Here is a 16,058-nt window from a genome sequence, read left to right as displayed (position 1 = left end):
TTTCCAATATTTGATTTCTTAGCTTGACAGTCTCTCTTGAAATATTCTCTTCTCAGCACCGAAAATGTGAATCTTTGTTGGTTTGTTTTGCAGTTTGAAAATGACTTACAGAGTTCTTCTGGCAGGGTTTCTGTTTTTCTTCTTGCAAACAAACAAAAGGCCATCTCTCTAATATGACTTAAGTGGGGGAGTATCTGTGATCTCTCATGGTTTTGGAAGGAGGAGAAAGGGAGAAGAGGGCAGGAGGGGGAAGTAGAAAGGAAAAGGAGGAAAACTGGAACTGGCAGGGTATAGAAGCTGAGTGAAACGTGGGCAAGTGGCAAAGGTAAATCGGATATGGAAAATTAGAGTGGCAGGGATATCAAAGAGCTGAGGACCCTGTAATCAATCAACGGGGTCCCGGCTACCCTTGCTGGGGACGGCTGAACTTGCCCACCAGGTCGTTGGTCTCCCCTTCCCCCTGCTGCGGCCCTATCATCTGGGCTCCTTGTGAACTGGGAAGACAGACTTTCCCTCCTTCTCCTGGGCAAGCCTGCATGAAGCAGAGCAACCCCTGCCAGCATGACCTAGATCTGTCAACTGATCAATTATTGTTCCCATAGAGGAGAAGGAAGAACGGAAGGAGGAAAGAAAAAGAGAAATGGAGAAAAAGAGGAAAGGGGGAGAGAGGGCAGAAAGAGGGAGGGAGGGTGGGAGGGGGAGAGACAGAAGGAGAGGGAAGGTGGAGGAACACACAGATCTTTTAAGTTTAAGCAGGTGATAACACGAGCAGGCTTCATCCAGAAGGTTGCGTAAATAAATACAGAAATGCAGGAAATAAAACAGAAAGCCCTTAGAGATTATTGACCAAAATTGCAGTCAAAGCGGAGGATTGAGTCCTCTTTTTCTCCATTTTTTTCTAATCCAGACTAGAGCTGTTTTTACCCTCTAAAACTCCCAGCTCTGACTTTCTTACCCAATCCTTCTCCCTTCTGCCACCTACTCACCCCTCCAGCCAGCACTGCACCTCCATGCAGAACTCTCCTTTCACAAATGGGTGGGAGGCAGGCCTCCTTCATGTTCCTTCCAAAGCCCCTCTGCCCTTCCCCAATGCACTTGCGAGTGGAATGGAAGGGAAGCATCCACCACCAAGGGAGGAAGTCTACAATGATGCCACCAGACCCCATCTGACCCGTATACCATCGATTACTTTATTTTTGTGTGTTTTCATCTTTTATGTTTAATTTGTTTTATTGAATTTCAAATGACTACAGACATAAAGTAAACATTTAACAAGCCAATAGAGCAGAAAGGAAGTAAACTGCATAAATACAACCAGTCTCAGCATGGAGTTCCACTTAGCACCACATGTTTGGAGTGTTACAAGCATTAATGAGTCCTTACAACACCCAGGGGAGTTGCTCCCCAGCCTGACAGGCAGGTGGGGAGACAGGCTCACAGAGGGAAAGATATTCCCCTGCAGAAAACATAGGCAACTTTGAGCTCAGATGTACCTGCTCCCCACCGAACCTTGCACAGGCCACCAGAACTGGATTGAAACCTGAAAGGCATGCTCATGAGAGTGTTTGAAGAGTCTGTAGGGCCTCTGCTGAGGTCAGATATAAAGCAAAGTTTGTTTGCATCTTTGGCATTCTGGTTGGTAGGCGGGAGCAGGCATGAACTCCAAACCAAAGAAACCTGGAAGAGAGCCAGCTCCCAGACGTGATGATCCCACCCAAAGTGTGTTCATCATGAGTAGACAGACAGGAAAAGATGCTGCGGATCTTTTCAGCATGTGTCTCCTGTACATGCCGGAAGCATGTGGCTCATATTGATTTAGAAATGTCATCCGTTCTTAGGATATGAAGAGGGATCACCACATCCCAATGGATATACTGTGGCCGAAGGCCAAAGGTTTGCTGGGACATTTGTGACCAGTAGGCGATCCCAGCCCAGGTCACTATAACTCTAGGTGATCAGAATGCAGGCACACCAAAAATAGAATCCAGACATTCCAGAACGGAGCACCTGAGCAGGGAAGCAGGAGAGACCATCTCTTTGAGGACACAGTTGAGCACCTCTAATACCACCATTATGGAAGAGGCTTACTGAGAAACAACAGAAGTCAGGGCCTAGGCATCCAGGTCATAAGAAGGCATTATTGGGCTTATATTCGGCTTTAAAAGTACCACAAAGGAAGAACCAGCACCAGGACGAGGCTTTGCACCAGGTCACTAAAGCTGCAATCCCAAGAACGGTCTTTATGCAGCAAGGCCTGCTGGTCAGTGCTGGGACTCTCCAGGCACCCTTGATCAAATGCTCAGAAGACCATCACTGAATATGAAGGATGAAGGTGAGCTGCATTTGTTGCGCTGTGCACGGCTTGCCTCTAACTTGCCCCAAGTTGGTAGCAGCAAGCATGTCAGCCAGAGTTTACTTTATGAGGCTCCTCTGTCTCTTTGCCCTGCCTTTTTTTGGCGGGGGGGGGGGGGATCATGCTTGCAAGTGCCCTCAATGCTTACATCAGGCTCAGGGTCCCATCATCCCACACTGATTTTTCACTCTGCCAGTAAACATGGTTATGGCCTCATCTGCCTCCCTCACATCCCTGAAGCATCACCCAACTCAGCCTGCTGCTGGCACCCAAACATTTCCTGTGAATGGCAGGAAGTTGGCCAGTCTGCCCAGCAGAACAGTGTCCATGTCGTCGGCGCCGAGTGAAGGAGAGCATGAACTTTAGCCCCACGGTCCTTTTCCTTCTGCTCTGCCTGTTTGTGTCTCAAGTGGGCAGATATAAGTTGATGTGGGACGTGAGGAGATGAGAAAATTTGAAAGGTAAGACAGGAATCTAGCCAAGCTCATTGGAAGGTGTTAAAGGGAGCATTAATTCTTCGAAGGAGAAATGGTCGGGTTTCTAGAAAGTGAAAGGCTGCAGCACTACCAGCCATTCCTTTCAAAGCCTCTCAGTGGCAGAAGGTGGGCGGTGTGCTGAAAAGGACAGCCGCCTAATCCAGCTTCCCCAGCTCCTGTTCCCAGGAAAGAGGAGCTGCTAGTTAATCAACCCTGATGTGTCTTAGGGCCAGAGCCCCAGGGCGCTAATCACCCCCCTTAGCCCCTCCCTCCTGTCCGTCACTAATCAGTGCTGATTCCCTTGAAAATTCCCTCCCCCTCTAAGCTGGATCATGGTGGCTGGTGGGGTTGGGGGGAGGAGAGGGTCAGAAAGGGGTCCATAATCTGCCACTAGCCCTGGACACCTTTTTTAAGAAGGCAAAAAACCCAGGAAGTAGCAGCTCTAAGAAGAGCCAGCTTAAAACAAAAACAGAGAAGAAAAAATTATCTTGGAATGTGTACTGCATTCTAACTAGCCCCACTGGGTCAATGCAATAGGGGTGGATTATTGCAGGCAAGACCCGGGCTGCCTCAGTAATTCTGTAAGTTTGATAAGAGATAGCTGGTAGACTCCAGCCTCCTTCCCCTGAGAGAGGAAATAGACATCACCTTTGCCAGTCCAACTGGCATGTGGTGTGGGGGTCTTTGGGGGTTATTCCTCCTTAAAATTGGGCAGCCTGTTTTCTTATGACACACTGAAGCCTATTCAGAGCTGGCTCAAGGTGGGTAGCACAAATAAGGCCATTATTCTCCTAAAGAAAGTCAAATTTGGCAGTATGTTGAGGAATAGACCTGTCACCTCTAGTCCCACACCAATATAGGAACAAGACAACAAAATCAGATTTCACCGTGGAGAATTTTGTACTGCCACTTTCTACTCGTCTATTTAGGGGTGATTCAAAGTATGAGCAAATATGCTTCCCTGCATTTATTTCTGACGGAAAAAAAAAATCACATATGCTAATTTATATGTAAATTCAGTACGGCCCTGGGGCTCCTGGCACGCTGCCAATAGGGCTGTTGCTGGTGGAAGTTTAGCCATTGTCTCTAGTTTGATGTATAGATAGAAGAGACACGGACCAGAGGACAGATGGAAATTATTGAAGACTTGGGACCTTCCCTTTCCCTTCCTTTGACCCTTCACTCTATCCTCTGTCTACTTGGTTTTCATCTCTGTTGTTAACATCATAGAAGCCTGTCCCTGAACTCAGTTTCCCCACTGCCAGTGTTGGAGCTCTGCTCTTCTCAGGTGAGCCCCGAAGCACCAAGAACAGGCAGGCAGGGGTGCAAACCCTCCTCTGCATGTGCACACACATGCATACACACATACATGCGCACACGCATTATTGCTGCTCCATATTACGTAAGAGGAGTCGGTCGAGGGTGCCTCCAAGTTGGCTCCTTTACTCTTACACGCACCAATGCTCCCATGGGAGAGGACAGAGATACTGAGGCCAGTGCCCCTCTGAGACTGAGCGCAGCAGACGACATCAAGGATATCCCTGAAAAATCCACCGCTGTGAACTTCCTTGTCATTGGACAAGGAAGCACCCCTTGTCTTCCTCCTTGAGCCCCAGCCAAGGGTACACACGCATTTGATTCTTCCCACCCCGGTCCTCTCTGCTCACCTCGTGTGGGTCTATATGGTAGCCACACTGCAGCTGATGTCAAGGGGACAGAGGCAGCCCCCAACGCCTACCCTCAGAGGGGGGTCAGCAGGAACAGCGGCAGGGACAGACAAGACCCTGAGCCCTCCATGCTGCAGTAGAGGAGAATGAGGTGGGTGGAACTCCCCATCCTTTTTCGCCCTGTGAGGCCGAACTTTCCTCTGGGAATACAAGGCACAGGGCTGAGCTTCCGCATGGGATCCTGTCTGTGAGCTCTGCTGGACCACCCAGGGAAAGTTTCTCTGCCTGTCTCAATCCTTATGAGTTTAAGCCCCCTTGATATCCAAAGGCAAGTGAGACCCTCCAGAGGACGGGTGGGTGAGAGCAAGCAGGTGAGCAGATGATATCGCTGCTAGAACATCAGAGCTAGGACAGAGCGTGGGGCCGCACGGTGCAGCAAATGGACTCAAGGTGGAAGCAGATTCCAAATGCACCCCAACACAGCACAACCAACGTCAAAGGGTGCCCTGTGCTAGAGAGCAAGCCCACCCTCAACTGCCTCCCCAGTACCTTGGCTTCCTGCCGATAAATAAACAGAAAATTAGCATTCGACTCTTCTTGCCTCTCTCCCTTCAACTTGGAAAATCTTTCCCGAATTTCAGATCCCCCTGAGTGTTCCCACTGCCTTTTATCAGCTGGTTATCCTCCCCCAAGCCTGCTGCCCCCACCACGAACACACCCCCAAACACATTAAAAACTAATACAGTTGTCCACCACTGCCGCAAATTGATTCATCCCTTCAAGCTAGGTCTCTGACCAGAATCTTACAGGATGCACAGTTACCTGATTCTTCCTAGCCTGCATTTTTCAGTTGCTCCTTTTAGAAGCTTTGCAAGTTTACTGGCCGATATTTAAAGTTTCCTCTTGTAATTTCTTCCCAATAACATAACCAACACATTAGCAACCCCGCTGCCCTCTGAATCTGTAATTTTCCCCTGCTTATTTGTGTGCTCTGCTGTGTATGTGTGCAAGAATGTACATAAAGCCAGGGAGAGCAGTACATAGCCACGCACCTAACAGGAACACCAGACACATTGTAATTATGCATATACATTCTCCCATTCCGGTAGCAGCCAGAATCAAATCAATATTCTCACAGCCTGGTAGGGAGAATGAAGTCCCAGCCATGCTGTTTAAACGCTCTCTCCTCCACCTGCAAACCGTGCAGCACAGCCGACTCGGGAAGCCTGCGAATCATATAAAGCACCCTGTACGATTCCTGGGTCTACTGTAGGCAAATCAATAGCAAGCTCTTACCTTGAAAGAGAAACAGAGCAGCCAGCCCCGTGAAGATTGCCCAAGAGATAGAATTGTGCATTTTTGCCTGGATGGTTTTCATGATTTTTTTTCTTCTTCTTTTTCTTCTTTTTTGTCAGGTTCGGTTTTTTCTTTCTTTCTTTCCTGACAGATTGCGTTGCTCTCAAGCTGTTGGAAGGAGATTTAAATCCACTGTTTTGCTGAAGGACACAACAAGAAAGCCGAGGGTGTGAGAGAGTGTGACTTCTCAGTAATTATCTCTACTCATACTCTGGCACTGAGACACATCGTACAATCTGGCCCCGGACAGCCCTCCTACAAGCTGCAATCATTGGTTCTAATCCAAGGATTGACAGAGCTACAACACACGGGCGCTGGCACACACACACACACACACACACACACACACACACACACACACTCACTCAGGAATCATTTACTGGGCAAATCAGGCTAGCTGATTAAAGAGACAGGAGCCTGGAGAGATGGGATGATAAATGCCACTTTGCCCCTTCTATATTACTTTCATTTTTTAAACTGACAGTCTCAGAGCCCCAAGCATCAAAAAATCCCTTTCCTTCTGGCGTTCCCTGGCCTCCTGAACTCAGATTCCCTGTGCACTGGAAAAATCCCAGAGCCAGCAACGACTTACGGGAAATTTTAAAGGGACATTTTCATGCTCGGTGAAACTTGCAAAGATGAGTCAAATTTCATTTGTTGGTACCTATTTTCCTCTCCGATGAAAATATCATTCAGTGACAGTTCTTTTTTTCTCTCTTTCTCTCATCTTTCACCTTTTCCCAATCAACTTCTTGCTTAGTTGCTTTGAAAATAATAACTTTCTATTTTTTTCTGCTGTCACTCTTGTTTCAGAATACCTGTATTACTCTTTTCATTCACTTAATTTATTTCCTAAAGTCATCCATATGTATACAATACCATGGGAAAGAATGAGGCTTCTGAGATCTTTGGAGAGCTGCAGGCTGAATAAGGAGAACCTTCTTCAAGAGAGAACAAGAAATGAGTTTGTTCTCCATGCCTCAGTCAATCTACATCAGTTAAAAAGAGTAATATAAGTGCTTGTGGCTTAAACTTCAGCAAAACAGATTGAAGTTAGACATGCTGAAGGACTTTCAGAGTGTGGATTTTGTATGTGGTTATAAAATGTCCTCAGAGAGTTGCAGACATGCATCTCCTTGGTGATGGGTAAAAAGAAAAACCAGACAGAAATAGTCAAATGGGCATAATGACTTCTAGAGGGACTTCTAACTCTAAGGACCAGGAGGTTAATGTCAGTTTTTGGTTTGTTCTTATGGGAAGGAAGTTATGGGATGTGAATAAACTTCTGGAACACTTAGCCCCTCAAAGAACCTTTCCTAGCTGATTTTGACAAATACATACCATCACGATGCCTTGATACACATTTTTGAAATATTTCTCCCAAATCTCCACAGCTAATTACTATATTTCTTTGTGACCCCTATAATAATGGTAATGCATATATTCTTGAACTACATAGAACAAAAGTACTTCTTGTCCATTTATATTTAAGAGCATACAGGCAAAATGGGAACTGTTCTGCCATCCTGCACAAGTTTAAGCGGTGCGTTCACCCTGCATTGTGTGTGAAGAGGAACGGTGGTCCCCTGGAGGTGTGCAGCACAGTGATGGCGTGGAAGGAGAGCTGAGGTTTGCTCACACAAACCAAAGGACGGTGGATAGCTCATTTTACCTCTGTGATCCTTGGCCTCTCATTTGTAAATTTAGAGAACTGGAATAATTTCTAGGATCTCTCCATTTTAAAGGTGTTTTATGTTAACAGAGTTTTTTTTTCCCCCTTGCCACTATGTTATAATTCACATGTCCATCAAAATGTCCTTGATATTGTGAGCTCCCAGTGGACAAGAATTTTATTTCTCTACTAGTCTTTTTGTGTGGTGCTCAGCAGAGTGACATGTACAATTAACTGCCTTGGAATGGCTGTGGCAACTGTGAACAGTACAGTCCAGAAGGCAGGAGGGCTTCATCTTACCATCATCCCACTACCCTCCAGAATGATGATAAAGACCATGAGTCATTGAGAAGTCTTTAGTCCCTCCCAGGAGAGGCAGAGACACTAACATTTGCAAATGTCCTCACCCTAAACTGCCATAAATCTGTACATTGCCCCATTTTTATTAAACATCTGTATGTGTGACAACAGTAATCAATGAATAATTCTAGGTGATACTTATTGAGCATTTGCTTTGGGTCAGAGATGATGCTCAATGTTTTTCATGCATTTCTCTCATTAAATCCTCACCTATGAAGTGTCCTCACCTGTTATCATCCCCATTTTATAGATGAGAGCACTGAGGCTCAAAGGAAACATGTCCACATTCACACAGTTGGCACCCAGTGGAACCAGAATTTGAGCCCATTTACCTCTCAGACTAACCTCTAAAATACTACCTATGCTAAAAACTGTGATGGACCCAAGCAGATATCATTCTTATATATGATGTCTTTGCTATTTTAATAGCATATGAGATTGCAAATTATATGAAACACATATATCAATAGAGGAACTATAAGAAAACCCTTATATTGTCTTTAGTGTTAATTGAACTACAAATGGTTGGCACACATAATTAATTTTGTCAGAATGCAAAGAAGTGATAGATGGGATTTTCTGATAGTTTTTAAAAGTTCTACAGAGATGGCAAAAGTCATGATACACCTTGAAAATGAGGTAGGAACTATATCTAAGGCAGAAGGAAGAATACTGCAGGCAAGGGAAACCATAAATTAAAAGTTAGAGGTGGAAAGACATCACATAAATTCGGGGCTCTAGAGACCTGTCTGGATCTCCCATCTTGTCCCACTGTGTTGCAAGAAAATATTTTAAGGATAAAAAAAGGGAAATGTAGTTTAATGTTAGATCCATACTAGTTACTCTCTACACACGGATAATGTGTCCATCCCTGGCACACACAGGAACACTCCACAGACACCGGTGACCATCCATGTGGCCTGTTGACTAAGAGCACAGGTGTTGAATCTAACTGGGTTCAAATCCCAGTTCTGACCCCTAGGGGCTATGGGCCTTTGGTTGAGTCCTATCGACTCCAGGTCTGAAATGGAGACAGTGATTCAAATTCCATTTTAAGCATCACCATACATCATAACCATCAACTAATTTTCATTTGTTTTACTATTTTAACCAAACGAGACTGGTGTGGTCTCCCATGTGCCATTGGGAGGGGCCACCAGGGCTTGTGGACTACGATTCTGGGAGGCGGGGAGTAGTTTCAGAATTGTAATTTTTGCATTCACTAAGGCAAAACATATCCTCAGGGATTGCCAAACCAAAAGTCTAATTTGGGCTCTGAGCGCTGCTAAATGCTAAACTATCTAGAGAGCTATATCTCTTTCAGTGCTTGAATTTACCGCATAGAGTAATTTCCCAATGGCCTTCATGTTTCACAAAAGCACACAGTTAACCTGCTCCTAGAGAAGCCATCTTTGTCTCTCCCTTGTCATGGGGTTTAACACAGTGTCACCTGTCTAGGCCTGTTGGGTCATTTGGCAGCTCATTGATACAATTACAGATTGAAAAGCTGATCGTGGGCTGTACACAGAAGGGTTTTGTTCAACCAGGCCCATCTCTTAATGAAACGGGTTTCATCAAAACTGTCAGAATTTTTCCTCTCCTTTTTTTCTGTTTTAGTCTCAGAGTCATTCAGGCCTAGAGCTGGAAATCTCTATTGTTGCAACTGCCCCAAACAGCAGGTAACTTGGCTCTTTGGTGTTGGGGTAGCCCATGGCTGCGTTTGGGAGTTTTGTGACTAGATATAAGGGAATGACTAAAGAGGCTCTGATTGGGGGAAGCTCTGATTGGAAGGAGATACTTTGAAATCGCCATTTCTTACTCAACAATCACAGCTTCTTCCTCTGAATTAGGAGTTGCAAGTACTTACAATCAGGTGTCTGCAGAACTCAATTTGCTTCTGGGATTAGCTAGGTGCACATTATGCATCATTTACTTCCCAGTTCCAGGGTCAAAGGAGGATGAATGGTCCAAAGACAAACTTAATGTCAGGAAAGGGACCTCAAAGTTTAGGCAGAATGGTGTTCTCCCACCTTCACACTCCTTGAAGATAAGAGAACTTCTTTATGACGGAAATAATTTTTCTATTTGTAGGTAAGGAATAAAGAAAAGGCATATGAAATAAGGAATAAGGAAGGGGAAAACAGATGAGGTCTCTAACTTCTGAGAAGAGGCAACCAAGATGGCATTTCATAAACCTTTCATCATCAGGTAGCTTAAGATTCTACACGGTGTGCAGTGAGCTAGTACAAATTGGGACTGATTCTCTGTAAACTGCCCTCATGCACACCTGTCACCCCGCCAAACCACACAGGAAGTCCAGGAAGGTCACTGTGGGGCCTGGCTGTCCTACTGTCCAAATGCCATCTGAGCCCTGACAGCAGTCCTCTAGCCCTGGGAAGAGGGATGGGCAATGGTTCACACATGGTGCTCCAGGCCCAGAGGACTGGTGGACAGAAAGCCCCAGTGAGGAGGAGGAGGTAGGTGTGAATGGTGTGTGGGAAGGAGGGAGGAAGGGGGTGTGGGGCAGTGTTTTTTATTTCTCGCAGCTATTATGGAAAGAACCGCAGGAGCTTAAATCTAAAGAGCAGCACTGAAATAATGTTCAGGACTTAACAAAAGCCTCTGCTCTGCTCTCCTGTCTGCCCGCTGTGGCCTGCCTCAGCTGAGGCTCAGGGCGGTGGGTGATCCGATGCAGGGAAGAGCCCTGCTTCCAGGGAGGAAGGGAGCTGGCCTGCCCTCCACACACCTGGGTTTGAGGAGGATCCAGCTCTGACTTGCGGGTGTCACTTCAGGGAGGGAGAAAGCCAGGGCAGGAAGAAGGCAGCCTTCTACCTTTTCGCGGGGCTCTCCATGAAAAGCCATCTTGAATGTGGCTCCCGTTTCATACGGTCATGTTTGATGTGAATGGAATCGGTCTAGGATATAAATGTTGGAATTATGTGGGGTCTATTTTGAGAATTTGACTCCTATCAGGAGATTTCCTGATTTATTGATAAATTGCCTAAGCTGATATTAAAAATGAAAGCCTAACTCTTCACAGCACAGAGATTAAGGACACAGATTTAAATTTGCGTTCCTACAAATTTCAGTGTTTTCTAACTGGAGTTATAGGCACAGTCATCTGGCCTTGATTTCTGTGAATTATCATCATCATCTCAAAAAGAAGCAATATGGCATAGTAGTATAACAGAAAGAATTTAACACTTAAAATCAGGAGACCTGGATTTGAGTCTAATTCCACTTATCAGCTTCAATTCTATGATCCTCAATTTTCTCATCTCATGTCCTCCCATCTTGTCCTTAAAGTGGCAATAGTAATATCTACTTCACAGAGTTGATGTGCATTAACCCAGTGGAACACTATGAAAGCCCTCCTGTAATGTCAAACGCACACATTGGCTCCTGTCTTTGTAAGCAGCTTGCTTGAAAAACAAATCACCATGCTGGATCATATTCAATAAGAACTTCACAGAAAGAACCACTGCCTTCAGGATGCATATTACCAAAAAGTTTTCCCTGGGGTCTGTAGGAGACTGAGAATCTATTTTCTTTCTTTTTGTTTTTTTGTTCCAACATAGTTTAATTTTCTTTGTATATAATTTCTTTCTTGATCAGTGCATACTTAACTAATTGTTTCGTCTCTTTTGTATACATACACATTCTGCTAATAGTTATTCTTACCTATGTTAAAAAATCAAGTGGTATTCTTATAATTATTTAATTTCCAACACAACTCTTTTTATGTCTATTCTTACTTGCTTTTCCTAACCTCTTCCTTTACATTGCTAAGTACTCTATCATTTGTTTGATTTGCTTTTCCTGAAGTTTATTCTCCTTTGTCATTCTCTAAATAAGTTTGTATAACTTCACTTTTTGCTTTTCTCAAGAAATTTACCATTCATTACACTTTCCTTTTTGTTTTACTTTTTTCTACTTCTTTTTTTACTCCCCCAGCCCATGTTTTATTATACATTGCCATATTTTAAAACTTCTTATTCATAATTTTCTTACTTCTAATTAGGGCCTTTTCTTTTCCACCTAAAGAAGTCCTCTTAACATGTTTTTCTGGGTTAGTGATGATGAACTCCTTTAACTTTTTTGGGGGAAACTCTTTATCTCCCCTTTAATTCTGAATGACAACCTTGCTGGCTAGTGTTCTCAGTTGCAGGTTTCTTCTTTCAGCTCTTGAATATATCATGCCACTATCTTCCTGCCTACAAATTCAGCTAATAGTGTTATGGAGTTTCTCTTGTAAGTAACTTTTTGCTTCTCTCTCGCTACTTTTAAGATTCTCTCTTTACCTTTAAACTTTAACATTTTAATTATTATGTACTGTCATGTGGACCTCTTTGGGTTCATATTATTTGGGGTTCTCTGTGCTTCCTGAGCCTGGATGTCAGTTTCCTCCCCCAGGTTAAGGAAGTTTTCAGCTATTATTTATTCAGATAAGTTCTCTGCCCCTTTCTCTCTGCCTTTCTGTGTTTGTTTCTATGAATTGGGTGGAGCAGCTACTTCTATACTTGAAGAAATGGTCTCATGTATGGTAATCCCCTGTGTAGACTGTGTGTGCCTGGTGACTTTGGCTGGCTGTCTGGAGCTGTATCTGGCATGGGTTGGGGATTCCAGGGCACTCTGGGATGGCCAGAACTGAAGTGAGCATGGCTGGGGGTGTTCCTGGAGCTCTCTGTGCAGAGAGCACCCTGACAGGGTAGCTAAAGCTGAAGTGAGCACGGGCCAAGGCAATCTCTGGGCTCTCTGCTCAGAGGGAACCTAGGCAGGATAGATGAAGGTGAAGTGAATACAAGGGAAGAGGTCCTGGGCTCTCTGCACAGAAAGTGCCCTGGTAGGGTGGCTTGAGCTGAGATGGGGCTCAGGCCAGGGAGTCCCAGGGTGCTCAGCACAAGAGGCACCATAGCAGGACTGTCACTGAAGTGGGCATGGGCCAGGATGTCCCTGGGTGCTCAGTGCAGGGTTCCCTACCCAGATGGCTGGAGCTGAAGGTAGGATGTAAGCTGGGTCTTGGGGCACACCACACAGAGGGCATCTTCACAGGGTTGCTGGAGCCGAAGTTGCATGAGCTCTAAGACGTCCTGGGGTACTCTGTGTTGGGGATGCTCTAACAAGCCATCTGAAGCCAAAATAGGGCCTGGAGTGTTCTGGGGCTCTTTGCACCTATGTCACCTTGGCATAGCAACTGGAGTTGTAGGGACTGCTGACCAGGCATGTCCCAGTGTATGCCACCCTGGGGACTCCTTGGTGGGATAGCTCGGGCTGATGTGAGCTAAGGAACTGGGGCTCACTGAGGCAGTAGGCCAGCTAGGGCACCTGGAACATGCTCCCATCCACTGTCTCAAGGTGGAGGCACTTGCCAGCCACTTCAACCCAGAGAGAGTTCCAGCAGCTCATCTGCCTTTGTCAGGCTTCTAGGGTTAGTTCCTTTATATCCTAGTTTACTTTTAATTAATTAATTTATTATTTGTAAGGATCACAGGATTTGTTTGTTTTATTTTCATTATTGCTATTATAATATCATAAAAATGTTTTAAAATTAGTAACACATCTTTAGGTCAACATATAGTGAAATAGACTTTGTTTTCACAATGTGAGCATTTTCTGACACCCTGAAAATAAACATATTTTTAGGGCTCTAGTTCTTTTTTTTTAAGATTTTATTTATTTATTTGACAGAGAGAGAGAGAGACAGTGAGAGAGGGAACACAAGCAGGGGGAGTGGGTGAGGGAGAAGCAGGGCTCCTGCAAAGCAGGGAGTCCGATGTGGGGCTCGATCCCAGGACCCTGGGATCATGACCTGAGCCAAAGGCAGAAGCTTAACTGACTGAGCCACCCAGGAGCCCCTAGAGCTCTAGTTCTTAATTCTGCCTGAGCACCAGCATTTTCTTGCAGCTTTATACATTCCAAATGTCTACTCTTCACTCAGAGAGGTTGATATAGCAGGTCTGAAACAAAGCAATTAAAACCTAGCTATATAGCACTCTGGGCTGGCTTTTCCAACAGAAGGATTTCTGTGTGTGTGTGTGTGTGTGTGTGTGTGTGTCCATATATTAATTTACCTAGTTTACTTTCTAAACTGCAGCTTTTTTTTTTCCCCAGCACACTGGAGCCAAGGAAGGGCTCACTGAGGCAGCCATAGTGCTGAGACCCCTGCTCCCATTGGTGTTATCACAGTGGAGGGGGGCACAAACTGTGGACCCCAAAAGAGTTCCAGCAGCTCTCCCACCATTTCATGGAATCTAAGGCTGAATATTTTATATTCTAGTTGCTCTTTTAAACTGCAGCTTTTTTTTTCCCATACCCCAGGACAGAGAATCTGCTCCCGTCCCTCAGTACTATCCTTCCCACTGCAGTTCACAGTGTAGGTGTTGGGGACTCCCTTCCTTACCGTGTCTTTGTCTCCCTTGTTATTTTCTATATGCCCTCTCTACCTTTTTTGTGCAGAAGCTGTTCAGGCACCTTCCAGTTCTTCCTCAGGAACAATCTCCCTATAAATAAGTGTAGATTTGATGAGGTGGTGAGTTCAGGATCTTCCAACCTTACCATCTTGGATCAGAACTCGAACAATGTCTTTGGATGCCTGGCACGCTTTCCTTCCACTTGTCCATCAGGAAATCAGTTCTGTGTGGTTTCATCATAGCTGCTATACTCTTGGTGTGGGAGTGGACAAATGACCCTGGTCTGGCCAATCAGTTTCTTCCCTGAGAGTTTTCTAGGCACTTTTTGGAAAGAAGCATTGCTATTAGGAGGATATCTTTCCTAACAGGTGGAAAAAGTCTGCAAGGAAATGAAGTCAACAAAAAAGAAAGTAGAACCAAGAGGAGAGGGCATTATTGAAAGTAGGATGAGTCATGCCTGAAGGCAGACATACATCCTCAGACTTCTTGGTTCCCTTATTTGCTTGTTATTTTGAATTGAGTTTCTGTCACTTGGAACTGAAAGTGTCCAGACTGAGAGGGTCCATGTGGAGGGTGGTTGAATACAAACTTCCTTTGCTTCCTTCTCCTTCCTACATTACTTTCCCTGATTTTTGGCAAATATCTGTATACAATATGACATCTTAGGTAGAGATATAGGTATCTGAGGCTCTATATTTTATAAAATGAATAGTCAGTGTTATTATTAAAATGGGATTAAACTAAGGTCATAGATGGAGTCAAAATGGACCAAATCCCTCCCCCTTCTAAGTGTTGGGGTGCAAAGAGTAAACCACCATTTAATGAACACCTCATATGCCATGGAGTGCAGTAGCATTTTGCATGTATCTTCTACTTATATTAGAGTTAAGTTAGAGGGTGAATACCATTACCCTTAATTTGCAAGTAAAGAAGTAAACTAACTTGTCCACAGTTGTCCAGGTAGTATTTGGTCAAGCCTTCTGAAAACCAAGACCCTGCTATTGCCCTATACTTGCCTATACTCTAAGTAAAATAGACTCAAAGCAGAAAGACCGGGGCAGCTTTGTGTGGTCAGTTAGAGCTATCAGAAAGACATCTACCTTGGTCAACTTTAAATAAGAGAATGTGGGAGTTTATTCAAACTAAAGTGAATGGCTCAGTGAAGGGCTGGAGGAAAACATAGAGCTCTGTGGGAATCAAGGTGATCCAACTTGGATGGATTTGAGGCTGTGTATTCAAGAGAACTGAGAGTACATGTAGTTTGAGCCAAAATTGGAAGGTCTTAAATGTTTAAAGGGTTTCAACTGAATTTGAAGAGCATAACTGCTGTTGATTCTGAGCAAGAAAGTGAAAGCACTAATAATTGGTATTTCTGGTGCTTTATATGGCAAAATGCATAGTAAATCAAATCACTCCTTCAGAGGAGATCCCGCTTCCCTGATCCAGTCCCCGGCCCTGTAGACCTGGACAACTTCCCATCCTTTGCTTCTCCTAGTCTAACTGGGCAGACTGTGGGACGGCAGCCCCCGGGTTTTTAGCAGATCATACACACGAGTGACTCTGGCACATACACAGGCCCTGACACCCTCTTTTTGGTAGTCCACTGCCAAGCAGCTGAACAGACCATAGTACTATGGTGGGAATCAAGCCTGAACTTAGAGGAAGGTGGGAGCATTCTAGGGATACCTGGGACAACACTACTTCCCTACACTGGAATTGATGACTCAGTCTATTTGACAATCAAGTGCCACTGTATTGCCTTTG

At 44.8% G+C, this 16,058-nt stretch overlaps 1 protein-coding gene across 3 annotated transcripts in view; it reads right to left on the bottom strand.

Annotated features, from left to right (window-relative positions):
* The window catches only part of NTM (neurotrimin), a 962,773-nt gene extending 956,414 nt beyond the window's left edge, over positions 1–6,359 (bottom strand). For all 3 annotated transcript variants that reach the window (XM_073903994.1, XM_073903995.1, XM_073903991.1), the window contains exon 1: positions 5,793–6,359. Coding sequence is in view for 1 of the 3 variants with exons in the window: in XM_073903991.1 (XP_073760092.1) it covers positions 5,793–5,874 (82 nt within the window). In the remaining 2 variants the exon portion in view is untranslated. The remainder of the gene's footprint in view (positions 1–5,792) is intronic.
* Between the last annotated feature and the right edge of the window lie 9,699 nt (positions 6,360–16,058).

This window comes from Callorhinus ursinus, unplaced genomic scaffold, assembly GCF_003265705.2.
Source record: "Callorhinus ursinus isolate GAN/ISIS: 27379988/994484 unplaced genomic scaffold, GSC_fseal_2.0 scaffold19, whole genome shotgun sequence".
NCBI classification, from domain to species: Eukaryota; Metazoa; Chordata; class Mammalia; order Carnivora; family Otariidae; genus Callorhinus; species Callorhinus ursinus.
The sequence above is the reverse complement of the archived record's forward strand: the minus strand, read 5'-3'. Positions and strand labels throughout refer to the sequence as shown.